Source organism: Erythrolamprus reginae, chromosome 3 (genome assembly GCF_031021105.1).
Source record: "Erythrolamprus reginae isolate rEryReg1 chromosome 3, rEryReg1.hap1, whole genome shotgun sequence".
Taxonomy (NCBI): Eukaryota; Metazoa; Chordata; class Lepidosauria; order Squamata; family Dipsadidae; genus Erythrolamprus; species Erythrolamprus reginae.
The window spans coordinates 29,023,048-29,050,244 of NC_091952.1; the positions used below are offsets into that span (position 1 = coordinate 29,023,048).

Genomic DNA, 27,197 nt, shown 5'->3' on the forward strand with positions numbered 1-27,197 from the left:
GAAATATTTACTTCCCATTTGATCCAGCAAGCTTTACTCGTGCAAAGCAGCAATCTATACCATGTTGCCAGTATTAAAAGTACATCTATCTATGATCCAGGATTTCCAATTAATGGCTGAGTGGTACAGAAATTGAATAAGGGTACAATTGCAGACTCATCAGGTAAAATAGCTTTGGACTTTCTTTTTGGGGAAAGGCTAGGACACATTACTATAGAAGTCATGACAGCAATTTACAAGACAATAGTCTGCCAAAAATTATGCATAGTTTCAAACCTACAACAAAGATTGTGATCCAGCGTTTCTGTCAAATATATTATGGTTGCAGGATTAGACATATTTGCACGCCAAGAATTAATCATTCAACTTAACAAGCAAGGGGCTTCTGTCATCTGCCTTTCAATAGGCAGATAGCTGGACTTTTAATTCCAGCAAACAATAGCTAGAACTGTACTAGCAAAAAGTAATCCAGCCACATCGTTTGCCAATAATTTAAAAAACAGATTCAACATTCCATCTTCTTTTCCTACCCTCATTATTTTTTCGTACTGTCCAAGTGAAGAGAGAAAATGGGAACTGGGGGTAAGTAAGGCAGATAACTTTCCATTGCCTAACCTCAAATGCCAAAAGAATGTGTCTTAATACCTGCCAAGCATGAAACTTCAGACCGCAGTTTGGAAGGAAGGTTGTGTGTATGTATGTGTGTGTCTATGAGTGTGAGAGAAAGAGAATGAAAAAGTAATTATAACACTGTCAGCTTTGGATTCTTGATCTTTCAAAAGATCACATTTGTAAGGGGAGCATATTTGTAAGAGGAAAAGCATCAGCAATAAGCAGGAATGAGTCAAAAGACCATCCTTTCTTCTGTCCACATCGCCTTTAAATTATACACGACTAAAACCAGTGATATTGTAAAAGATGTCATTTCTTTCTATTAATGTCATAGAACAACTGAAATCCAAACACATTCAACATTTTAGAATATTCACATGCATGGGATATACTGATATACGAAGCAAATGAACTGTATTTATGAATTTACCTGCAAATGTGTAATAGCTGAAGTTCATTATGTATACTCATACGCTAAATGCAGAAAGAGAACTGAAACTGGAGAAACTTGGAATAATGTTTAAGGCATCCGCTGAAGCTTCCCCAAATAAACACCAAGGACAATATTTAAAGCAGGGAGACTGGAAATTAAAGTTCCATTCTTTTTAGTGACTGCTGAGGCATACAAAGCCCAAGGCCAAAATCAGAGAAACCAACAATAAATGCATTCTTAAAATCTGCTATTTTTCTAACCTCAGATAATAACTTAAATAACCTTTGAGCTAATGTTGACATTAGACATGCAAAGCAATACTAGGAGAGGCTTTCAATTACTCATAGCAGGCATATTAAATCTCATTATTTTTACATTTAAATAAAAATCTTTCCTCGGATATTTTCTACTTTGTCCTTTAACTATCCTAAAATCAACAAGCAAAGAAAAGCCATACTTGAAAATCTCAACCTAGTACTATCAATTCTGACCAGCTATATCTCTGCTTTATCTAGAGTTTCTTACCCAACGGTCTATAAATTAGAAAAGCTGAAATGCTTTTTGGGTGAGTAGGAGCTGGACTTAAAATAATGAAGATCTTCCATGCAATGAAAAAGTAGAGCATCTTCTAAATGTGTTCTTCATCCAGACGAAAACTACAACTAGGAAAAATCCACAGAAATCTGGTTTTCTTCTCATTTCAAAGAAAAAGATTGATATAAATGCAGGCCATTTGCTTGTTCATTTTGTCTTTTACAACTCTCTCCACGATTCACAGTTAGCATCTGAAGTTGAAGCAAAATTGTCAACTTACCTTCTATGTCATCTGGAACCGTAGTGTAAGTGTTAGAAAGGTTAAGCTTCAGAATGTCAGGATATTCTTTATTTACAGTCAAGCTGGGTGGTGTCACTAGATCTAGCATTTCCTTATACCTGGAGGAAAGCAAGGGGGGGGGAGAGATAATTTATTCATTAATTATACACGCTTGCTAATGATTCCACTTTTTTTCCCAAGGAATACAAATATTAAAGCTGATTACCTAAACCCAGCCTTCATATAAATTCTACATAAACAACATTCACGGGAGGGGGAAAAGTTTTCGTCGAAGGAAAAATGCTGAATTAAAAATCAAGCACTGACTTTCCTGGGAGATTACAACTATATTTGATTAAATATTTTCCTGTACATCCTGGATTTGGCCATCAGATGATTACATTTATGCATTGCTTAAATACCACAAGGAGCAAGGCACGAATTCTAGTATTACCATTACTTTCCGATGCTTATGATTTTATCTAGAGAAGACTGCAAGTCACCACAAGGTTTTAAACAGGAAAGCTCTTAACAGCATTGCTCTTATGGAGGCTTTAAAGAGAGGACATCATTAAATGGGAAAAATCCAGGTTAACATGCCCAGTTAATTTATTACTGAAATGAATATGATTTAAGCAGGCTTCATTTTGGGTAGAACTGGGTTTAAACAAATAGACCAGAGTTTCACAACCTTGGCAACTTTAGGACGGGTGGACTTTAGTACCCGCTGGGGAATTCTGGAAGTTGAAGTCCAATCATCTTAAAGTTCCCATGGTTGAGAAATACTGTACCATTCTCGGTTTAAAAAATCTTTCTGAGATCAGGCTATTCTATATCAAGCCAAATAGACACCATTTATAATGTTACTTGGTTGGCTTTCATCATATTTTTCTCCAAAAATTAGCAATACACAACGTGCAGCATTTTCAGAGATGGATCTGGACAAATTCTCATGCTAGCTAACATTGTAAATATTTATTTATTTATTTATTAGATTTGTATGCCACCCCTCTCCGAAGACTAGTGTCTTTAGCAAACAACCTGGTCAGCTTCAGCACATTAATTGATTCACCAAGAGCAGCTGATTGGCAGATGGATAGGCCTTCCAGAATATCCACAATCAGCTGTTCCCAGAGGCGAACTTTAGCAACAGGTTCGCTGGTGGTGAGCACGTGCCAGCTATGTGGATCTGAACAAATTCCCATGCTAGCTAACATTGTAAGTACTGTATTTTTTGGAGTATAACATGCACCTTAGTTTTTTTGGGAGGAAAATAAGAAAAAAAAATCTTCCTCTGCCTACCAGCATCCATTGGTATTCATCTGACTAGTGTCTTTAGCAAACAGTCTGGTCAGCTTCAGCACATTAGCAGCTGATTGGTAGGTGGATAGGCCTACCAGAATACTCCCAATCAGCTGTTCCCAGGGGCGAACTTTAGCAACGGGTTTGCTGGTTGTGAGCGCATGCTAGCTACGCTCACACGTGCCTCGTTGGGGCAGGTACACAGATTCAAAAATGCAGCTGACCATCGCAGGGCACTCCAGTGAATACAGCAGGCAAAACATGGAACTAGTCCGACAAGGTAGCACCTGTTCCAGGTTACCATTTTGGCCTCTGCACCTTGCTTTTTCACCCTCCAAAAGCTCCGTTTTTGGGGCAATGGTCTGTAGCTTGGAATAGGTATAACATGGGACATGAGACATGCGGCGGCTGAATGGTGGTGGGTGGGGCTACATTCGGTGAATAAGACACACCCAAATTTTCACCCTCTTTTGGGGGACAAGGAAGTGCAACTCATACTCCGAAAAATATAGTAATTATGCTTTGCAAATCTACTTATAATTATATGGTAATTATGCTTTGCAAATCTACGGAGTCTACGGAGGGAGGCAGCATACAAATATAATTAATAAATAAATAAATAAATAAATAAATTTATCTATTTAGTAAAATCAATAGTATTCCTGGCTGATCTGAACATAGCCAAAGCAGGTACAGAAGTCGCTGAACTTCCTTGAAGGAGACACCAATAAATGGAAAGCTATAAAATCTCCCAGGAGGTAACTTTGGAAACTACTTTTATAACTTTATCAAGAAAGGTACAAGGAAGCCATGGCCATGTAACCACCGGTACACAAGCTTTTTACCCTTTATGAATTTACATTTGATGTAGTCATTTTAATTACTGAATTAGCCTATTCATCTACCGTTGCCTAGTTACTATCCAAGCTACTCCAATTGCAGTCAGTATTAGAGAAAGAGAGGGGTTCTTTACATTCAATCCATCAACTCCCCACCCCCCTCACATCTTAACAAATTATGCCTCCTTATCATAACATTCATAATTTTTTTACAAGGAGGACAAGCAGATTTTAAATATTTTTCTGCTGCCATTGAATTGTGTCTGAGGGTTTTTTCAGAAGTTGTTTGCCATTGCCTCTTTCCTAGGACTGAACCACTGTGGCTGGCCCAAGGTCATTCAGATGGCTTTGTGCCAAAGGCGGACCTAGAACTCACATCTCAAATTTTCTAGTCTGATGCTTTAACCACTAGACCAAACTGGCTCTCAGATCTTAAAAGATACATATTGACATTTACTGTTTGAGTTTTTCAAATATCTCAGTTTTTGCTGATTATTGAAGTTTTTGAAAACTCTGAAAATGCCCAGCCGGCGACTTACCCCCAGCCAGGATTTGCGGCAGGGCCAGGGAAACGCGACCCCCCCCTGTAGCCGCCATTTTGAATGGCCGGGATCTTGCGAGATTTCGCGAGATCCCGGCCATGCCTGTCATCGGCACCGACCAATGACATTGCTGCAGTGGGGCCTGCTAGCCCTTTATAAAGGGCAGCGCAGGCTTGGGGCTTCCCTTTCACCCTGGACAAAGAGCAAGCGAACACCCACCCACCCTCCCTATCTTTCAGTGTGCTACAGGGGTCGCCCTTAGGGGGCCGAATAGGAATTTTTGGCGGTCTCAGCATTTTCCTGCGACCGTTTTTTCGCCTATTCCACACTGCAGTGCGGGACGGATGGTTAGGGGGTGTCTCGTTCCCCAATTAGTTTTAACTGGCTTACCTCTGGTCATTGGGTTGGCAGGTTAGGGGCAGAAATTGGGAGGGGTTTAGCAACTGCGTGTTCTCCATTGGGCATCTTTGGGGATGATTGGCAGACTCTCTCCAAGGTCTTCTTGGTGGCTTTTAAATCGGCCTGAGCAATAGGGGAGAACCTGCCTCTGGGTCTCGCCCATTTCAATCCCCTTCCAGGGGTTGGACGGCGAGACCTCCCACATGCATGGCATGGCTGGGATCCAGGTGATGGCGTGGGCCCTTCACCGGGATCAGCATGGAGCTACGCCCTAAGTTGCCCCGGAAGTTTTTATTACGTCATTTCCACCCCGGAAGTATTTCAGTTGATCTCTGCGGGTCCATGTTAGGTTGAATTAAATTAATTAATTTAATTAATAAAAATGACCCAGTTTTAAATCCAGCTCTGTGTCCGCGTTGTTATTCCACCTCTGCTGCAATTCTGGAGCTGGGCTGCACAGCCCACACTCCAGATACAACACACACTTGGCTATGCCCACACCCATTTTAGCAAAGGGGGAAAAAGTCATGATAAATCAAGTGGCAACGGGAGATCTAAAAGATGCACAGTTCCTGAGAAATCTGATTAACAGCTCTACAATTAAATAAGAAACAAAGGAATTACTGCGAACAACATGTTTCCTACAAAGTCATTTGAAAAAAAAAATCAGCTCAGGTTTGAGAATTGAAGATGCTTATACAGTTGTAGAAAATCAGTATGCATTCCTCCCTTTTACCATCCACATAACTGAACATCAAGGAAGTCACTCATGCAAAGACCAAATTATATAGAAAAAAATCTCTACAGACGACAGCATACTGCTAAAGTAATTAAGGTGTTAGCTGCATCCCACTGAGGTTTATCTCTGCAGAATAAAGGATCAAGGTGGCATAGCAGACAGAGAACAAGACATTGGTCATATCATGTGACGGGGACAAATGTGATGTTTTTTCCTCTCATTTTGCAGCATTATGCTTCACACTGAAACTGCATTGGCTTTTTCTAGTATGCAGGGTGTCCAGGGGGAAAGCATTTTGAAATTCCCTGATATTTCCCTGACATTTCCCTGTAACTCGCCATCTAGTTAAGGGGTGGTAGATAGATAGATAGTTAGATAGTCATACCAAACGGCTAAGCCGTGGAGAAATATCGGTAGCTAAGGAAGAAAGTTGTTGCCATTTTTATGCTCATTTTTTGCTTGACTCTGCCAGTTATGCTCATTTTTTGCTTGACTCTGCCAGTTATGCTCATTTTTTGCTTGACTCTGCCAGTTATGCTCATTTTTTGCTTGACTCTGCCAGTTATGCTCATTTTTTGCTTGACTCTGCCAGGCAGCGCGATTGTTTTTTTTTTTTAACATGATTTTCCCCTGACTTTTAAACATTTTAATAGTTTGTTTCCCCCCCTGATTTATTCAGGGTTTTTTTCACGAAGTCCCTGATAATTCCGATATTTCCCGAACCGCCGATTTCCTTGATAATTCCCTGATTTCCCTGTTTTCCAGGTTTGTCTCTCATACACTGAATATGAGAGACAAATTAATCATTTCTTACTTATCCCGTTTTATTCTCTTTATATTGCTGAGATAAATTTATGATGAAAAGGAAGGAGAGCTTTTTTTACCATATTACCGTTTGTCTTTACTGTTTATCTTATTCTCTCCAGACTCTCAAATCTCAAAATAATATACAGTGTTCCCTCGATTTTCGCGGGTTCGAACTTCGCGAAAAGTCTATATCACGGTTTTTCAAAAATATTAATTAAAAAATACTTTGCGGGGTTTTTCCCTATACCACGGTTTTTCCCACCCAATGACGTCATATGTCATCACCAAACTTTTGTCTGCCTTTAATAAATATTTTTTTTAATAAACTTTAATAAATAAACATGGTGAGTAATAATCTAAATGGTTGCTAAGGGAATGGAAAATTGCAATTTGGGGGTTTAAAGTGTTAAGGGAAGGCTTGTGATACTGTTCATAGCCAAAAATAGTGTATTTACTTCCGTATCTCTACTTCGCGGAAATTCGACTTTCGCGGGCGGTCTCGGTACGCATCCCCCACGAAAAGCGAGGGAACACTGTACTGCATATTCTATTAACTAGCTACTCGATCACAACGGAAAGCATCGCTCTGCATATCCGAAGAGGTATTTTGTGTTTTTGTAAAAGGAGATCCACAAGCTACGTGAATAACTTCAGATGAAGGAATTATCTATTTCTTAACCAGACTCCTGCAAGCAATTCTGCCAATCGCAAAAATAATTTCATTTTCGGTGGATCTGTTCTTTTTTTGGCACTGCAGTCATACAGATACACCCAATTCGAGCAGTACAGAAAAATATGTAAACCCCCCCCCGCCACCGTTTCCCAACCCATCTAATATTCTGTTTTACAGCTGTACAGAGCAGATTGCACCATTTGTTAGACCTGTCGTCACTCTATATCCCCTGGGGCTGCAACATTAAGGCAAAAGCATGACTGTGCTTTTAGAAGAGTACTCCCCAGCAGTGCAAGAGAGCAGAACTGGGGAGTTGACAGCTGGGAAGTGGGAAGGGGAGGAAAGCAACTTCAAAAGGTTCCTACTGCTGCTAATGGATTAAAAGCATATGGAAGGTTCCAAGTAGGGCCTGAACCAGCTCACCTTTTGATTTGCCCTTGTGGGCCTTTGTTCAGCTACCTAAGCTGCAGATGACTACCTAGGCTGTGAGATAAAGATACAGCATTCAACAGTCGAAAGGTAACAGATGGCCTGGCAATGACCATAGGGAATGATGAGAGGGGGAGAGCAAGTTACTGAGGTTAAAGTCACTGACTTAAAGGGATGCAGAATATGAGAGTGGCTCACCTAACCTATAGAAGCCTCTGCTTTCTAATATATGTAACAGGAGAAGTATAAGTTGTTGTTTTTCCTGTGGCATATGGCTTGATCCGTAATGGACACAGTGCGCCCTTTTGCCATGAAAGCAGGTTTAATATTTCTGCATCCATAGACACAGCCAGGAAACCAGCCTTGGAGAGACTCTGACAGCATAGTTAATATTGAACTAGAAGGATCGATGGTCTGGCTTGGTAAATGGCAACTCCCTAAGCTGTGATAATGTTAATTATGGCGACACTTGTGAAAGCCCGCCATTAAGACATTTTCATTTAGTGCATAAGGGGCGTTGGTCTTAATTGATACCACTCTTCTCGTGGGATAGAGCTAGCATTCAGAATGGGTTGTCCTCATCCAATCAGAGTGAGGACTGAGTCTGTCAATCATCTTGAAGCTCCATCTGCCATCTTGGCCCAGCTTTGATGAAGCTGAAGAAACAGACTGGAATTCAAAGTGTTGGTTATGACCTATAAAGCCCTTCATGGCACCAGGCCAGGTTATCTCCGGGACCGCCTTCTGCCGCACGAATCCCAGCAACCAATTAGGTCCCACAGAGTGGGCCTTCTCCGAGTCCCGTCAACTAAACAATGTCGTTTGGCGGGACCCAGGGGAAGAGCCTTCTCTGTGGCGGCCCCGGCCCTCTGGAACCAACTCCCCCCAGAGATTAGAATAGCCCCCACCCTTCTTGCCTTTCGTAAGCTTCTTAAAACCCACCTCTGTCATCAGGCATGGGGGAATTAAGATATTCTTTCCTCCTAGGCTTCTACAATTTATGTATGGTACATTTGTATGTATGATTGGTTTTAAAATAAGGGTTTTAAGCTACTTTAGTATTGGATTGTCGCATGTTGTTTTTACCACTGTTGTTAGCCGCCCCGAGTCTAGGGAGAGGGGCGGCAAAGAAATCCAATAAAATGAAATGAAATGAAATGACATCCATTTCAGGCGTAAATTCTGCAATTAAGAGATTGTGAGGACCAGAAAGGACCCAGGACTGAGCGGGGACAGGACCTGGGATCCCAGCAGCATTGCAAGACCTGCAGAGTAAGGATTTAAACAGGGCTGGAGGAAATAATCCAGAGGAAACAGGTTGTTCTGGAGCTAGGCCCTCATGCTTCAACAGTTCAAAGTCTGTCTGCTCAGCCTCCTCCTGAAGGAGTGAACAGCTGTCTTCTGCTGAGTCCTCCAAACAATGGTCAGGACTGTGCCTGTGATAAGAGACAGCAAGGGCCCCTTGTGGTAGAGCTCCTGGAATGAGAAGGCAAGAGGCTGTCTGTATTTTGAAAACTTGCCTGCCCTTGTTGCACCACCGCCGCTATGATCAACTGTAAATTGGCTGGATCGAAAAGGCTGAAAACAGAACTTGTGGCAACACCGGAAGGCTGACCACTGGTGGGAGCTGCAGATGTTAAATGCACTGCACTGGTCACTGAGGATACAGGGTTGGCAAAACCAGCTAATTCCCAGATGTCTAGGTTAATGACCCCCGCCCCTGAACTATCAATTGGTCTTCCCCGAGAGACAGGCTGTGCTGTCTGGGGTCATATGACTGGAGGCCTGCTGGACGCAGAGCTTTTGAAGTGCACGGTCCCTCCTTAGTTCAGCTCTTCCTGACATCTTGGACCATTTGAGATGTCCATGAGTTTCCCTTGGGGTGGAGGAAAATGCTGCCAATCCTCTCCGTGATCTTCTGCCTCTTGCCAGAGGCCTTGTAGCCTAAGGTGGAAGGCTGAGTGTCCACCATTTTGAAAATCCTTACCTGGGTGTGATGAGCACAAAATGGCCACCACAGGCCTTAGAGCTGTGGCGGGCTGGTGGGAAAACACTTGTCAGTGCCGAGCCCTTTGGTGATCCAGACACAGGCTGGCAAGAAAAACCAGCTGTCGCTTGGCCTTGTTCGTGTCTGACTGCCAAGTGGGATCAGGAAGCTGCTCACCAAAATCGGGAAGTTAAGGGCGGGCCGATTTTGATCAAACTTGATGTAATCAAGGTTCCACTGCAGTCAGATCATGGATGGGGAACGGAATGTCCCACCCTGCAGCAATGCAGTGCCCAAAGATTTGTGGTGGCCATTTGGCACAATCGTGTGACTCTAATAGCAGGTGCTGGGCTGACGAGGTCCAATGGGTCCTTTCCATGCTCCTGTCATGTCCTAGAGTAAGGTGGTAAACACTCCAAGGTTCACCACTGCATGCCCCCCAATAACAGCCAATAAGAAATGAGGGAGGGGAACTGAAGGGTTTCTGTGGCAGATCTGACAACAATGATCAAATGCCACATGAGGTGAGGCATTCCAAGCTCGCAGCCAATACACTCTCCTGACTCAGATGTTGATGAGGAAAAATGGGGGAGGCTAATTCACAAAAGTATAAATCTAAATGAACAGGTCTTCAAATGACTGGAATAGCTGTCCGAATGGGATAGATCTCCGGGACCGCCTTCTGCCGCACGAATCCCAGCGACCAGTTAGGTCCCACAGAGTTGGCCTTCTCCGGGTCCCGTCAACTAAACAATGTCGTTTGGCGGGACCCAGGGGAAGAGCCTTCTCTGTGGCGGCCCCGACCCTTTGGAACCAACTCCCCCCAGATATCAGAGTTGCCCCCCACCCTCCTAGCCTTTCGTAAGCTCCTTAAAACCCACCTCTGTTGTCAGGCATGGGGGAATTGACTTTTTCCCTCCCCCTAGGCTTATAAAATTTATGCATGGTACGCTAGTATGTATGATTGGTTTTAAATTGGGGTTTTTTAAATTTACTTAAATATTAGATTTGTTTTACATTGTATTGTTATTGCTGTGAGCCGCCCCGAGTCTGCGGAGAGGGGCGGCATACAAATCTGATTAATAAATAAATAAATAAAATAATAAAAGATAGCCACGTCTGTCCTCTCTGAGGACTGAGTCAAAGCTGAGTCAAGATGGTGGACGGAGCTTTAAGATGATTGATAGACTGAATCCTCATTCTGATTGGATGAGGACAACCATTCTGAATGCTAGCTCCACCCTCCATGGAGAACAGAGGCAACTTCTATGTCTATTCTAGCATCTCATGCTTCTGACTGGTCAAGTGTCTGTTTACAAGAAAAGAGGAGAACTGAATATTGGATTGCAGGATGGAAAGTGGCTCTTAATCTCACTCTTCCTCACTCTGCTGCCCTTCCCCTTCACCCTTCCCCATCAGCTCCTGCTTATGTTCAGCAATATAGATTTTGAAGGTAACAGCCATGTTTCCAAGTTTTCAAAGAAGATTTTAGCAATTTACACTACATAATAATAATCTCCAATGCATTCATCACTTGCAGCCTATAATTGTACAAAACTCCAAATGGATTACAGTTCTACCTGCATCCACTGAATCCACAGGCATATAATGTAATTAAAGTCACTAAGTAGCAATGTAATTCAAGAACGCAGTATTAAAATGCCCCTAGAGTCTACCTCCAATTATGTTTTTTGATTGGTACTTAATCAGGCATGCTGTCATGTGTGTTGAGAGCACAATTGTCTATAAGCGCCCTGAAATCAGATTCTAATTTAAAACTGATAAATCTGGTATTACAATCTTTGCCAATCTTGCTGGGAATTATGGGGACAGATGTCCAACATATATGCGAGGCATCAGAACAGAAAGTTGCATTATCAGAACCTAATACAATAATGGTAAAGACAGAGTAAAGTGACACAAAATATGAACCTTCATAATTTAAGTTGCTGTGAAAATTAAAAATGAACAATTACATAAAATGTAAAGTGGTAGATATGAGTATATCCCATTGCGAACAATTATGTTTGTAGATAATTGAATTCAGATGCACTCTGCTATCTAGTTTCATTTAGATTCATTAAGCTACATAATTTATATGCAAGTACAAAATAATTAGCCTTTGGCTCTAGAATACTGCCTAGAAATACCGTGTTCCCAGGTCACACAGAGTCAACAACGGAACTGGAAATTAAACTCCAAAGCCTCTAACTTTGTGTTTTCCCAAACATTATTTCTTAAATACTGCAAAACTTTGTGAGATTAGTATATATATTGTGGCATCATTATTAAAGTTTGGCCTATGTTATTTGTCAAATAAAGTAATGTGTGTGTATATAAATATATATTTGGTTGTTTTCTGTTAAAATCACCCTGCTTTCCCAAATAAGGGAGGGAACAAGTTACTTTCCTTTTGCCTCTCGGCCCCATATAGGGGCCATATACAGGGCAGATAATTTTTTTATAGTCGACAAACTATAATATACAGTAATACCTTGTCTTACAAACTTAATTAGTTCTGAAACAGGGTTCGTAAGGTAAAAAGTTCGTAACACAAAACATTGTCTCCCATAGGAATCAATGTAAAAGCAAATAATGCGTGCAAATCCACTTTAAAGCTTAAAAAAAGCGGCAAGCAGACAAATTGAAGGCTAACGGAGTGGAGACAGACAGCGAGGAGAAGCGAGGAATGGACGTCCTAATGAAGGCTAACGCCGCCCCAAATCTCTCCCAAATCGCTCCCCCAAAACCTTCGTATCTTGCTCCAAACCTCTCCAAATATCACTCCCCTAAAAGCTGTGTATATTGCCCCAAACCTCTCCAAATATCGCTCCTCCAAAAGCTTTGTATGTTGCCCCAAACCTCTCCAAATATCGCTACCCCAAAAGCTTTGTATCTTGCCCCAAACCTCTCCAAATATCGCTACCCCAAAAGCTTCTTATGCCAGCTAAATCGAGGTCCTAACGAAGGCAAATGGAATGAAGAAAGGCAGCAAGAAGAAACAAGGCATTTTGAAAGGAGAGGTGAGTTTAGAAGACTGTGGAAGTGATTTGGGGTGGCTTAGGAAGCTTTTGGGGGAGCGATTTTTGGAGAGGTTTGGGGCAAGATACGAAGCTTTTGTACTTGATTACTGAAGGGCAGCAAATATTGTCCGTATCTTAAAAAAAGAGCGGCCAAATTATAAACTATTTTGATATCAATATTCAGACAAGCTACAGAATGTTAAACATCTGGGATAATTCAAGGGAAAATCATAAAGATCTGAAAACCCCTTGAAAACAAAATACAATGATTTCTCAAGAACAAATGCTGCCAAGTAAGATATCTTTACTTCGGCAAAACATTTATGAAAGTAGCTCAAAGAATGTTGAATAGCAAATTAATTAAGAGGGCTTGATGGTATGACAATTAAACAGATATATTATAACTTACTTTAAAAGTGTACCCAAACAGGACCATCTAAGATTCCTCATCAAATTGCAAAAAAACCCATCAAAAAAACCCATAATCAGCCCTGATCGGATGAAGAGCTGGAGAAAATGCTTATCAGATGTGTAAATAGTATAATATTGCCGTTTTATAGGCAATACTCTAGAACAGGTGTGTCAAACTAGATTTCCTTGAGGGCCGCATCTCGGGAGAGCAGGATTAGGGTTAGGGTGGCGCCAGGCTGGGCAGGGCCAGGCCAATGTCACTCATGTTGGGGGTCCCTGTGGTGGCCTGAGCGCTCTTCCAGAATAAAAAAGACTTCTGAGCTCCGTTTTCTAGTATAACAGCCTCCAGAAATCCTCTGCCAGTGAAAACAGAGTCCCAGAGGGCTGCCCGCGGCTGTCGCGAGGTCCCATTTTCAGCTGTGATGGTCTCCTGCAAACCTCTGCCAGAGAAAACAGAGCTCAGGAGGGTTCTGTTTTCACTGGTAGAGACACCGTTGCCAGTCTTTTCCAAAGCAGTCCCGCAGGCCAGATCTAAGCACCTCATGAGCCAGATCCAGCCCCCAGGCCTTGACACTCCTGCTGTAGAAGAACAAAAAATATATATCTTGGTACCATACTCAGAGATATGGTCTGAAAATAACACAAGGAAATTTAACTTATACAAGTCTCAGATTCTTTATTTAAGAAAGAAAAACCAAATGCTGAGATATGCGATGAGGAATGCTTGGCTTGGTAAGAGCCTTTGCCAAAAATAAAAAATGCTTGGAATAGTAGTTGATTACAAACTGAATATGAGCCAGCAGGGAGATGTGGCTGCAAAAAAACAACATATGAATTTTTAGGCTGCATCAAAAGAAATATAATTTCTGAAACATGGGAAATAAATGGATTTGCTTGATTTTGCATTGGTCAGATGCCACTTGAATTATTGTATCCAATCCTTCTTTTTGAGACAAAAAGCAATAGCGCTTAGACTGTCAGCTGGTATTCAACAGAAGTAGCCTGCAGTACTGCACTCTAACCCCTGCGCCACCATGGCTCATAAGAAAAGGTTCAGGATGGGCAACTAGAGACCCATGAAGAGAAACTGAAGAACCTGGGCATCTCTAATTTTTTGAAACACAGACTAAAGTGAATACGATAGCACTCTTCAAATTCCTTAAAGGATGTTGCATAGAATAAAGGAAAAATCCAGAATAGTATTTACATTACAGGGTGGCAAATTTTTATTAGATATCAAAAAAACTTCCTAACAGAGAGAGAGAAGTTTGGCAGTGGAAATTATTTACAGGGAAGTGACGAGAAGACAAGGCTCCACCTTTGCTCAGTGTCCAACATCGACGAGGATAGACAGCAAAAGTGTTTCACTGGCATAGGCAATCACTCAGAATAACGAGGTTCAGATGGATATAAATCTCCCGCTACCTCCAGCTGCTCTACCAATAATGAGGGTAGCTCATGTGGGCAAGGACTCCTGCTGCCTCAGCTGTTTGCCAGTGGCAGTTCTTGCCAGCGGACCGGCAAACTAGCGAACACACCGGCAGCAAGAAAGACTCAGGGAGTAAGGAATCCCCAAAAATATCTTCAGCTAGCTTCTAATACAAACCATGATGGTAGAATGTAAAAGGAGAGTCCAAGCTATGAAACGCCCTGAGTCCTTCGGGATTGGGTGGCCTAGAAGTTGAATAAATAAACTAGTAGTCGTTGACCAAGAGAACTTGAGAGAAAAATAAACGTCCCTTCTAACTTAACTGAGTTTGAAAACTGACTAGTGACAGTTGGTGGAGCAGAGGGCATGTTTCAACCTATTTTTAATTCAGTCTTTGGCAGCAAACTGAAGTTTATCCATGCTTGGACTCTCCTTAGCAGCGCATAGGAAAAATTCTACTTCTCCTCCCCAAAATCCTTCTGAAAGTCTCCAGCAAAAAGAACTTTCTTACTCCCTAATTATTTTTCCATCATTACAAAATGCTAAACCTGCTATTTTGATAAAACTACAGCTTGGTTCTCAGATTACAATAAACCATAATGTGGTGTGTTTAGTTCTAGTTAGCATATTATATGAATTAACCAACTGTGCTTGATAAATCATGGTTTGCAGCTTAATGTGCTACATGATCCCTGACAATTGAAATTTATTCAGTAAATTGTAGTTTATTAGTATTGATTAATTATGTGCTATCAGGTCAGTGTTGATTTTTAGCAACTACATATTAATATACAAAGTATAAATGGAACTACAGTATTCTACTTAATAACATCAGGGAACATTTTAAACTAACTTTAGCAAAAACAAATGTTAAACAACTAAACCTCCCATATACTGTACACTTTTCATCTAAGCCTCTTCATAAAGGGCAAAGCAGCTACTTTGAAATAATAGAAAATACTTGTAGCTTGGATTTTAGATTTTGGCAGTGGTTTGGTCTCCATGCTTGTTTCAATTTTCAATTTTCTGAACATTTCATTATCAGACTAGGTGACATCAGTTACATAAGTTAACATCTTTTAGCTAAAAAGGAATAGGACCAAAAATCCTGCTATGATATTACCTAGTCTGGTAATGACATGTACATAAACTAAATTGAAACAAACTTGGAGACCAAACCACTGCCAGAGTAGCTACTGCTAGAATAAAAATATGAAATAGGCTCAATCTTGCTTTTTAGAGAAAAAGAGTCCAGATTCAAGTAGTTTCTGATTCAGTTTTAGATATCAAATATCCTATGTTTCTTTGCCAAAATAGTTCAAGAGTTGTACTCCAAAATTCCAAGTCTCATGATTTCAACTCCAAAATAGTGACGTGCATGTTATAGTCAACTTTCTCGCAGCCTATTGCCAGAAGGCCCAGAATGACCAAGAATTTGAAGAAGCTGTTGAGATCAATCGATTGATTGATCGATCAATCAATCAATCAATCAATCACTCAACTGATCGATCAATCAATCCCAGTGATTTCAACAGGACTAACTTCATATATGAATGATTGGGCAGTAGGTTTTCTTTAACTAGATGACGCAGTAGTAATTGGATTGGTTCAGTATTTTGGTTTTAAAACATAACTGTCTTATCCTGTAATCCTAAATGTGGCCTGCTTCTAATCACCTAGCTTATTAGTTACACTCTCTGAAATCCAAACTGGCTGAGTAGCAGAGAGTTACATAGAGGATACTATTACATTTTGCTAAAATAATGTAGGGTCTAAACAATAATTTACCAGAACTGATTCTGATATATTTATTGGAGAATGTCATTTCAAATATGCCACTAAGCAATTTAAAAGAGGAAAGGGGATAATCCATTTTGAAGCTGAAAAATCTTTTAAAAATCTAATTTTGTTATTCCAGTTTAAGATAGAAACATAGAAGATTGACGGCAGAAAAAGACCTCATGATCCATCTAGTCTGCCCTTATATTATTTCCTGTATTTTATCTTAGGATGGATATATGTTACCCCATATGGTGGGGTATGTATGTTTGTCGGTGGGCACTTTTTCCACTGTACACATGTTTTATGTTGTGTGTATCTAAAAATTGTTAAAAATCAATAACAATATTTTTTTTAAAACGATGGACATATGTTTATCCCAGTCATGTTTAAATTCAGTTACTGTGGATTTACCATCCACATCTGCTGGAAGTTTGTTCCAAGCATCTACTACTCTTTCAGTAAAATAATATTTTCTCACGTTACTTCTAATCTTTCCCCCAACTAACCTCAGATTGTGCCCCCTTGTTCTTGTGTTCACTTTCCTATTAAAAATACTTCTCTCCTGAACCTTATTTACCCTTTAACATATTTAAATGTTTCGATCACGTCCCCCCTTTCTCTTCTGTCCTCCAGACTATACAGATTAAGTTCATTAAGTCTTTCCTGGTAAGTTTTATGCTTAAGACCATTCACCATTTTTGTAGCCCACCGTTAGACCCGTTCAATTTTATCAATATCTTTTTGTAGGTGAGGTCTCCAGAACTGAACACAGTATTCCAAATGTGGTCTCACCTCCGCTCTATAGAGCGGGATCACAATTTCCCTCTTCCTGCTTGTTATACCTCTAGCTATGCAGCCAAGCATTCTACTTACTTTCCCTACCACCTGACTGCACCGTTCACCCATTTTGAGACTGTCAGAACTCACTACCCCTAAATCCTTCTCTTCTGAAGTTTTTGCTAGCACAGAACTGCCAATATAATACTCAGATTGAGGATTCATTTTGCCCAAATGCATTAGTTTATATTTGGAAACATTAAACTGCAGTTTCCATTGCTTTGACCACTTATCTAGTAATGCTAAATCATTTGTCATATTACAGGAATATCCTCCAGGAATATCAACCCTATTGCACACTTTAAAGTCATCAGCAAATAGGCAAACCTTTCCTACCAAACTTTCCCCTATGTCACTCACAAAGATATTTAAAAGTTTAAGAAAGATAGAACTGAACTTGAATACTGTATATCCAAAGATCTGCAAGAAATAAAACATGAAATCTACAGAATGAGGTACACAAGGAAAACCTAAAACAAGTAAAAGAATCTAATCTGAGGAATAGACAATTGAGAAGATACAAGTGCATACTTATTATGACATCTCCAAATTTCTGAACATTTATCATAATTGATGGAATAGATTTGTTTTCTGATTCCAAGGCTGGATCCAAACTAACAGGATCAAATTACCAAATAAATAATATGTTTTCATTTGAGAGGAATATTGTGATCATGAATTGTACTCTGAAGATAATATCTTCTCTCACATTAAGGTTTTAGCTACTGACCATTTAACTGGGATGCTGGAATTATGGAGTTCTTGCAAGAATGCAGATTAGACTACTTAAATTTTTAGGGCTTTAACTACCTTTATCATGGTATGAAAACAAAATTATAATTAATTAATCGTCAATAGAAAAGTTCTACAGGAATTTCCTTCAATTTCTCACTTTAATGTGAGATCTTCAAAGACTGTTTTTTGTTGGGTTGTTGTTGTTGTTTTGGATAGAGATAGATGGGTGATACATATACCTTGAAGCCCAGGAAGTAACATTATACAAGGATCGTTGCATGTAGTACATTTCCTTTATTTTAACCATCAGGCTTGCATAATTTTAATTTTTAATTAGTATTTATCATGGAAAGTCCAGTTTTAACTTCCTACTCCACCATTTGTTGAGCTTAACCTAGCCTCACTTGGAGGATCAAATAATAGGAAAACACACAAATCATTCGTTCTACCTTGACTTCTTTGGATGAAAATTTTTAAAAAATTAAATTTAAATTCAATTTAATTTAATTGATATTTATGCTACCCAATTCCATGGGAGTCAGGGCAAAAATTTAAAGGCAAATAATTTTTAAACACGTAGATCAGGATATTTTATCATAGGTGCCTATAGAAATGCACACGGAATGCATACGGAATGTGTATGGCAAATAAGAGATATTGGTACTTTAAGGGCCAAGACTGAACAGACCTGGATGGGAGATTTCCAAAGAACAGCTGAGTTTTAGGCCAGACAACAAAGTTGAAAGTATGTTTCCCCCTCCAAAGGTAAACAACTCATAATGCTGCCAAGTAGACTACATGGATGTTGATTAGCAACTGAGCTTGATTTGAAGGTTGGGTGGAGACAGCTAACCTCAGCTAACCCCAAAAAATCCTTTGCCCTAGATATACAAACAGAAGTAAGCTGCAAATGAACATTTTACGAATCTAGATCCAGACCATTTTAGTAATTCCCTTCTTTTCCTATATTCCAGATACAATAATGCTATTGTAGATATTGTAGCTGGCAGCTCTCCAGCATTTCACATATAAGTCCTTTTCATTCTAATTTGGAGACTGTTACTGAATCTGAGATCTTACATTGAGTAAGGATGTGGTGAAGGTGATGAGGTGTCTTCCAGGAGCCACTGCCCACAGGGACAGGAGGCGGATTACAAACATTGTCAAGGCTGTGAGTAAAGGTAATAAAGTTGATGTGGTGGTGCATCTTGGCACAAACTATTTGTCCCAGAGAAATGTTAATGTAGTAAAAAGAGATTTTCAATGTCTAAGTGTGGAGCTGGGTAAAATAACTGATTCAGTGACTTTCTCAGAGGTGTTACCGGTTTGTGGCCAGGAGGGTAAAACAAGTTGTATCAGAGAGTTTAATGTGTGGTTAAGGCAGTGGTGTAAAGCTGAAGGTTTTGGTTATGTAAGTCATGATGTCAGTAGGTGGTCTAATAGGGAGTTGTTTAAGAGGGATGGTTTGCATCCATCATACAGAGGTACCCAGGTGCTCGGTGAGGAATTCAGAACTTTTTTGGACAGGCATTTAAACTAGGTAAAGGGGACAGAGATGTACCAGATGTGGAGGATTCCTGTCCCTGACCAATGAGGATAAATCAGTTTCTGGAAGCTTATGAAAAGGGAGCTGTAAATAAAATAGATGTAGTTGTTGATGATAAGGGGCAAACTAATAATGAAAATAATGTTCTTCGGGTAATGTACACAAATGCTCGAAGCTTGAGCAACAAGCTCTGTGAGTTAATGGCCATAATATCTAGAGATAATTTGGATCTGGTTGCCATAACTGAGACATGGTTTAAGGATTCTAATGAATGGGAAATATCCATACCAGGATATACACTGTATAGGAAGGATAGAATAGAGAGAAGGGGAGGTGGAGTAGCCATTTATGTTAAAGAAAGTCTAAAAACAATACTAATTCAAAATACATGTAAAGATCTGGAGACCCTCTGGATTTGCATGCAAAATAAAGACGGTTCTGTCATTAGAATTGGGGTGATCTATAGGCCTCCAGGGCAATCTGAGGAACATGACAACAAGATGGTGGATGAGATTACCCTAATGGCAGTAAAGGGAGATATTGTGGTTATGGGTGATTTCAACATGCCTGCTGTTGACTGGAATATCCCCAGTGCCCTTACATGCAAAAGTAAGAATATAGTAGAGGCCTTTACAGGAGCAGCTATGGCACAGCTAGTTAAGACACCAACTAGAGGGGAGAATATTCTAGATTTAGTTTTTACAAATGGGAATTGGGTTTCAGAGGTCAAGGTGGGAGAAAATTTAGGTTGCAGTGACCATCTATGTTTGTGGTTTGATGTAAAAACTGATTGTGAGCAATCCTATACTGCAACCAAAGTATTGGATTTCAGAAAAACAAATTTTAATGCAATGGGGGAATATTTAAATAATGAATTAAAGGGAAGGGATAAAATGGCAGGAGCGAGCACCCAGTGGACTGTATTAAAAAAGGCCATCTTAAAAGCCACAAGACTTTATGTAAAGCAAGTAACTAAAGGTAAAAGGAAGAAGAAACCGCTATGGTTTAGTAATGATGTAAGGGCTATAGTCAATGAAAAAAAGGCTGCCTATAGGAGGTATAAAGAGTCTGGAAGTATAGCTGATAGAGAGGTGTATAAAATGAGACAGAAGGAGGCAAAACAGATAATATATGCTGCTAAAGCCTCAAAAGAGGAAGAAATAGCAAAATCTATAAAGAAGGGGGATAAAACCTTCTTCAGATATATTAGTGATACGAAGAAGAAAAACTGCAGCATCACAAAGCTTAGTACCGGGAATAATACATGCATTGATGGGAATAAGGAGATCGCTGACCATTTCAATAGCTACTTCTGTTCAGTTTTCTCAAAAGACACCTTACAAAATAATACTATAGAGCAGCGTTTCCCAACCGGTGTGCCGCGGCACACTAGTGTGCCGCGAGACACAGTCAGGTGTGCCGCCAAGCTTCAGCTGGGCGGGGCGCTGCCGGTGCCTCCGAGCTCCCACTCGCAGCTGTCCCCCGGTTCCTGCCCGTTGCCGCGGTTTCTGGCGCTCTCCTGCTGGGCCCCAAAGAAGGAAGGCGGGAAAAAGGAGAGCGAGTGGAAGCTCGGAGGCACCGGCAGTGCCCCGCCCAGCTGGAGTTTCCTGGCGTCGGCGGCAAGTGTCCTTTGGGCCCAGCGGGAGGGCACTGGCGGTGGGAGCGGGAGCGGGCCAGCTGCAGCGGCCCCAGGCGGTCGTGGGGAGATGGAGGCGGCGAGAGGGAGCATCAGCGCCACCCCTCTACGAGCAGCAAGACCCTCAGCGACGGGGCACGCCGTTTCCCTTTCGGCTCCGTCGCTGAGGCTTTTGCTGCTCGTGGAAGGGAAGGCGCCGATGCCCAAAGCCTCAGCGACGTTTGGCTGCCGGGGGGGTGGGGAGGAGAAAATCCTCCCCCCCCCTCCAGGAGCAGCAAAAGCCTAAGTGACGGATCGCGCCGTTTCCCTTTCGGCTCCGTCGCTGAGGCTTTTGCTGCTCGTGGAAGGGAAGGCGCCGATGCCCAAAGCCTCAGCGACGTTTGGCTGCCGGGGGGGGTGGGGAGGAGAAAATCCTCCCCCCCCCCTCCAGGAGCAGCAAAAGCCTAAGTGACGGATCGCGCCGTTTCCCTTTCGGCTCCGTCGCTGAGGCTTTTGCTGCTCCTGGAGGGGGGGTTGGCGGTGCCGATGCCAAATGCTTTCCCTCCGCGGTGGGGGGTGGAGGGCAGCCGCAGTCAGCCCCAGGAGACAAAGAGGGAATGAGAGAAAGGAAAGAGACAGAAAGGGAGGGAGAGAAAGAACAAGTGAGAGATAGAAAGGATAGAGAGAAAGGGAATGAGAGAAAGAGCCGCCCCGAGTCTGCGGAGAGGGGCGGCATACAAATCTAAATAAATAAATAAATAAATAAATAAATAAATAAATAAATAAAGGAAAGAGAGAGAAAGGGAGGGAGAGAAGGAATGAGGGAAAAAGGGAGGAAGAGAGAGAAATTAGAAACATGAGAGAGAAAAGGGGGAAAGACAGGAGAAGTACCCAGAAATGAGACAGTAGGATAAATTTCAGGAGGGATGATTGATGATTGACTGTACAGGTATTTATAAGGGGATGTTACATGGGATTGTATATATGAGGGGGTTATGTATGTATGTATGTATGTATGTATGTACCGTATTTTTCGCTCCATAAGACGCAGTTTTTTTCCTCCCAAAGTAGGATGAAAAATCAGCGGCGTCTTATGGAGCGAAGCTGCAGGCAGGGAGGGGGGGGGAGGCGCTGGAGCAGGGGGGGGGCGGTGATATACTCACCAAAAGTGTCCCACCTCTGTCGCCGCCTCTCCTCTTCCCAACCCTGAAGAGAGCCGCGCCTTTCGGCCTCCGGGAGTGCTCGGCCGGGGGACGCCTCCACCGCGCAGGTTTAGGAGGCGGAGCGGCACCGGAGGAGCGTTGGCAGTTCCGAGCCTTTGGGAAGGCTACGGAAATCGCTTCAGGAGGCGGGGAGGTCTCGAAGCACCGTTCACCGTGTCTTCGCCTCCGCGCGCTGCCTCCGCCCGGCCGAAAACAAAACGGCTCCAAAAGTCGGCCGGGCTCCCGGGAGGCGGTGCGCGACTGTTTCCTCTTCGCTGCAGAGCCACACAGAGGCGAAGACACGGTGCCCGGCCACGCTCCGCCTCCCGGGAGCCCAGCCGATTTTTGGAGCCGTTTTGTTTTCAGCTGGGCTCCCGGGAGGCGGAGCGTGGCCGGGCACCGTGTCTTCGCCTCCGTGTGGCTCTGCAGCGAAGAGGAAACAGTCGCGCACCACCTCCCGGGAGCCCGGCCGACTTTTGGAGCCGTTTTGTTTTCGGCCGGGCGGAGGCAGCGCGCGGAGGCGAAGACACGGTACCCGGCCATGCTCCGCCTCCCGGGAGCCCAGAAAACAAAACGGCTCCAAAAATCGGCTGGGCTCCCGGGAGGCAGTGCGCGACTGTTTCCTCTTCGCTGCAGAGCTGTCGGGAAGAGGCGAAGACAACGGTGCCCTCCACTCTCTCTCCCTCTCTCTCTCTCTCTCTCTTTTTCTCTCTGTTGCCGGCGTGGTGAACGAGAGAGAAAGAGAGAGAGAAAGAAAGGAGGGGAGAAAGAATGAGAAAGAAAGCGAGAAAGTAAGCAAGAGAGAAAGACAGGGAAAGAAAGCAAGAGAAAGAGAAAGAGAGGGGGGAAGAAGGGGGAGGGAAAGACATAGAGGGAGGGAAGGAGGGAGAGAGAAAGAACAAAAAAGAGGGAGGAAGGAAGAGAGAAAGGAAGAGGGATGGAGAGAGAGGGAATGAAAGATGAAGGAAGGGAGAGAGAAAGGGGGAGGGAGAGATAGAAAGGAGGGAGAAGGGGGTAGTTAGGGAGAGGGAAAAGGAAGGGCTTGGAGAAAGGCAGGGGGAAAGAAAGATAGAAAGGAAAGAGGGAGGGAGAGATAGAAAGGAAAAAGGGAGGGAGGAAAGAGGGAGGGAGAGATAGAAAGAAAAGAGGGAGGGAGAGATAGAAAGGAAAGTGGGAGGGAGGAAAGAGGGAGGAAGACATAGAAAGGATAGAATTATGGATGCAAGAACTTGCTCATGTGTGATAGCTACTTTTTGGCTCAAAATATTTTTGTTCTATTTTCCTCCTCTAAAATCTAGGTGCGTCTTATCAGCAGGTGCGTCTTATAGAGCGAAAAATACGGTATGTATGTATTAATTAATTAATTAATTAATTAATTTATTTATTTATTTATTTATTTATTTATTTGTGTCATTTTGGTTGGTGGTGTGCCCCAGGATTTTATAAATGTAAAAAATGTGCCGCGGCTCAAAAAAGGTTGAAAATCACTGCTATAGAGGGATATAGCATTGCTTCCAGCTGTACGGATTCATCTCCAGTGATCTTAGAAGCCGATGTCTTAGAAGAACTTGAAAGATTAAAGATAAATAAGGCAATGCGTCCAGATGGCATCCACCCCAGAGTTCTTAAAGAACTCAGATCTGTCATTGCTACCCCCCTGACTGATTTGTTTAACCAATCCCTGTTAACAGGAGATGTTCCTGAGGATTGGAGAATGGCCAGTGTTGTGCCTATCCACAAGAAGGGCAGTAGAGAAGAAGCTGGTAACTACAGGCCAGTTAGCTTGACATCAGTTGTAGTTAAAATGATGGAGACTCTACTCAAAAAGAGGATAAATCAGCATCTAAAAAACAATAACTTATTGGACCCAAATCAGCATGGCTTTACTGAAGGCAAATCGTGTCAGACTAATCTCATTGAGTTCTTTGACTATGTCACAAAGGTGTTGGATCAAGGTGGTGCCGTGGATATTGCCTATCTGGACTTCAGCAAAGCCTTTGATGCGGTTCCACATAAAGAGCTGATAGATAAATTAGTGAAGATTGGACTTAATCCCTGGATAGTTCAGTGGATTTCAAGCTGGCTGAAGCATAGACATCAGAGAGTTATTGTTAATGGCGAGTATTCTGAGCAGAGACAGGTTACAAGCGGTGTGCCACAAGGGTCTGTTCTGGGTCCTATTCTTTTTAATATGTTTGTGAGTGACATAGGGGAAGGTTTGGTAGGGAAGGTTTGCCTATTTGCCGATGACTCTAAAGTGTGCAATAGGGTTGATATTCCTGGAGGGGTCTGTAATATGGTAAATGATTTAACGTTACTAGATAAATGGTCAAAGCAATGGAAACTGCAATTCTGTGTTAGGTCCCTCAAGACTCTCTCAAAGGTCGGCAATTTCAAAATTATTTTCCAGACCATAGTGGAAAATAATGCAATATTAAAATATCAGACGATCATGAGAAGTAGCAGTGGCAGTGAATGCATAAATTTTATTTTTTGATAGAGTAAATATTGATGAATAAAACCCATAGAACCAGAAGCCGCTTAGTTACTCCATACTTTTTTGTTGTGGTTGGCTCTGGCCCAGCTCCTGCCCCAAACAATGTGGAGGTGGAGGGGGGGGGTGACATCCACATGCCGCAGGCCTGTTTTGCTTCCAGTAGAATCTGTCTCCTGACCAAGGAAGCGTGAGTGACAGGGAAGAGGGGAGTTTGGTAGACAGCTCAGGAGGAGATCAATCATCTGTATCATCCCTGGATTCTGAACAAGAATTAATGACACATCCACGCATGCGTAGAGTGATGCATAGGAGACAACAACTGAAGGATTATTACAAGAGAAAATGAGGCCACCTGTAGTTGGGTGGGGCTGCTGTAATTAGTGCTACAGATAAAAGTGCAGCCTGGTGTGTTAGCCTCATGGCAGTTTATCTGATTCATTGTTTCGTCAAGATCGTGGGTTTTTGCTGTTCAGGATTGTGTGTGTGGAGTCTCTGGACTTTAGAATTGGACTCAATTTCCCAGTTATTGGGTGAGCAATTGGATTGCATTTAACCTGTGCCTTCTGTGTACCAGAAAATTCCTTTAACATTTAAAAAGGGAGCTGTTTCTGTTTTTGTGTTTATAAAAACTTTTGGGTTTTCCTTTTATCGTGTGGTGTGTGTCTTCCTGGACTAATTACCCTGTAATTACGGGTGGTTAAAACACGCCGGCAGAACACTTTTTAAAAGTGGGAAGGGGTCCTGAAAGAAAAACGTTTAAGGAACTTTGCCCAGCCAGGAACTAACTGTCACCGTCACAAAATGACAATCACTGTGTATAATCAGAAAATACTAATTAATCAAAAGACAATCTGATGCAAATGATTCTCATTATCACCATTAGACTTTCAGGGTGTTGCCTGTTACTCCAAGTTACACTTCTTTTTTGTGTGATTGTTTTTCTGGTCAAATATCTTGAAGTAAAACACTTCCACAAGTAGAGACTAGAGTCATTTATGAAAATAAAATGGATTTGTTTTTGCAGCCTTTTGTACCACACCGGCTAAGTTGGGCAAAGCAAGGTCCTGGTAACCATAAAAGAAATGTTCACATGTAGTTTGCTCTCTGTTCCTTTCCTCTTTATTACCAACTTATCCTTAGAAATGGGCAAAAAAGCTCAATGCCCATTTATTTCTGTGGGACAACAAGGAAGACACTTCTTTATAAAGTAGACTATAACTCATTTCCAGTTGTTTTGGGGAATTTAGCATCTCACTAACTTTCAGGAGTTAATATATTAACTGTATTTTTATCTTGATTTTTACAGTACATACATACATGATTGTATTGCTTTTAATGTTGTAAGCTACCCTGAGTTGCTTCACAGGCTGATGGATGGCCAACAAATTTAATCATATTAAATTCTTTTCTTATTAGATAAATGATTAGCTTTTAATGACATCCAAAAATGTGGATGTTGAACTTTCAGACTTAAAGAAAGGAGATGATTATAATTACTATTGGTTCTCAAATTACAGAAAATGTCTTTTCTGGTTCACATGTTTTTGGGCAGGTGAATCACTCCTATTCTCACCCTTAAAATCCCCAAACACATTAAAAATATGACCAAGAAGTCTGACCTCACACCTCCTAATGTTGTTACCACATCACTGAAAGTGTCTGGGAAGCTGGTTGGGAAGAAACATTACAGTGCCCAGGGCAAAAAAAATGTTGCCCACCCTTGGTTTTGGCTTATGTTCAAACAAATTTTATTGTGTTACAAACCTTCCCTTGCTCTGCCCTGTATAATTAATTGGAACCAGTATACCATTAGTGGTTGCAATCTATCTATCTACCCACTAATATTAAGGTATATTTCTAACCACCTGTGGTGTACATCATACCAAAATTTTATAAGGGGCTTTCCAGAAAAATCCAAAACTCTTTGGAACTATTGTTAAAACCATAGTCTTAGTTCAGTTGCAAATAGTTCTGAATGTATGTATTCTCCCTTACTCTTCCTCTTAGGTAGAAAGTGATCCCTGGGATTATTTTATTTATTTAGTTAAACTTTTTAGCCACCCAACTCTGGGAAGTATTCAAAACTAGAAATTAAGAAATAAAAACAGTTACAAGCATAACATCAGACCGAAATCCCAGACTAAAATGATTCAATAAACAACAAAATCAACAAAACAAAATAGAGGCCTTAGAAAAATCATAAACATCAACGCCAGACATGGGATCAAAGCCAGATTTTCAAAGCTTTCTGGAGCCCTTGGGGAGAAGGCATCATCTTCCTTATCTCTGGGGCTCCAGAAAGCTGTTCCAAGAAAATGGCTTTATATTTGAGTATTACGTGCTTATTCTTAAATATGGATAATAGGAAAAGGGCAGCTTTGTTGATCAGGTTTCAAATCATTTCACCATAATTAAAACGTTATTCACAGTTTGGCACCTCATGTTTCTTTGGCAGCTGTGCTCAGTCCACAAAGAACAAGGGGAAGTGAGGACAGGAAGGTGACATAAAATGAAGTTGCCCAAGTCAGAGGTATGAAGAAAACA

General features: G+C 41.7%; 1 protein-coding gene across 5 annotated transcripts in view; it reads right to left on the bottom strand.

Moving 5' to 3' along the window:
- Window positions 1-27,197, bottom strand: part of EYA2 (EYA transcriptional coactivator and phosphatase 2) — a 169,545-nt gene that overhangs the window by 86,170 nt on the left and 56,178 nt on the right. For all 5 annotated transcript variants that reach the window (XM_070744678.1, XM_070744677.1, XM_070744676.1 and 2 more), the window contains exon 2: window positions 1,860-1,978. In XM_070744678.1, the coding sequence (XP_070600779.1) occupies window positions 1,860-1,968 (109 nt within the window). In that variant the 5' untranslated portion in view covers window positions 1,969-1,978. The remainder of the gene's footprint in view (window positions 1-1,859; window positions 1,979-27,197) is intronic.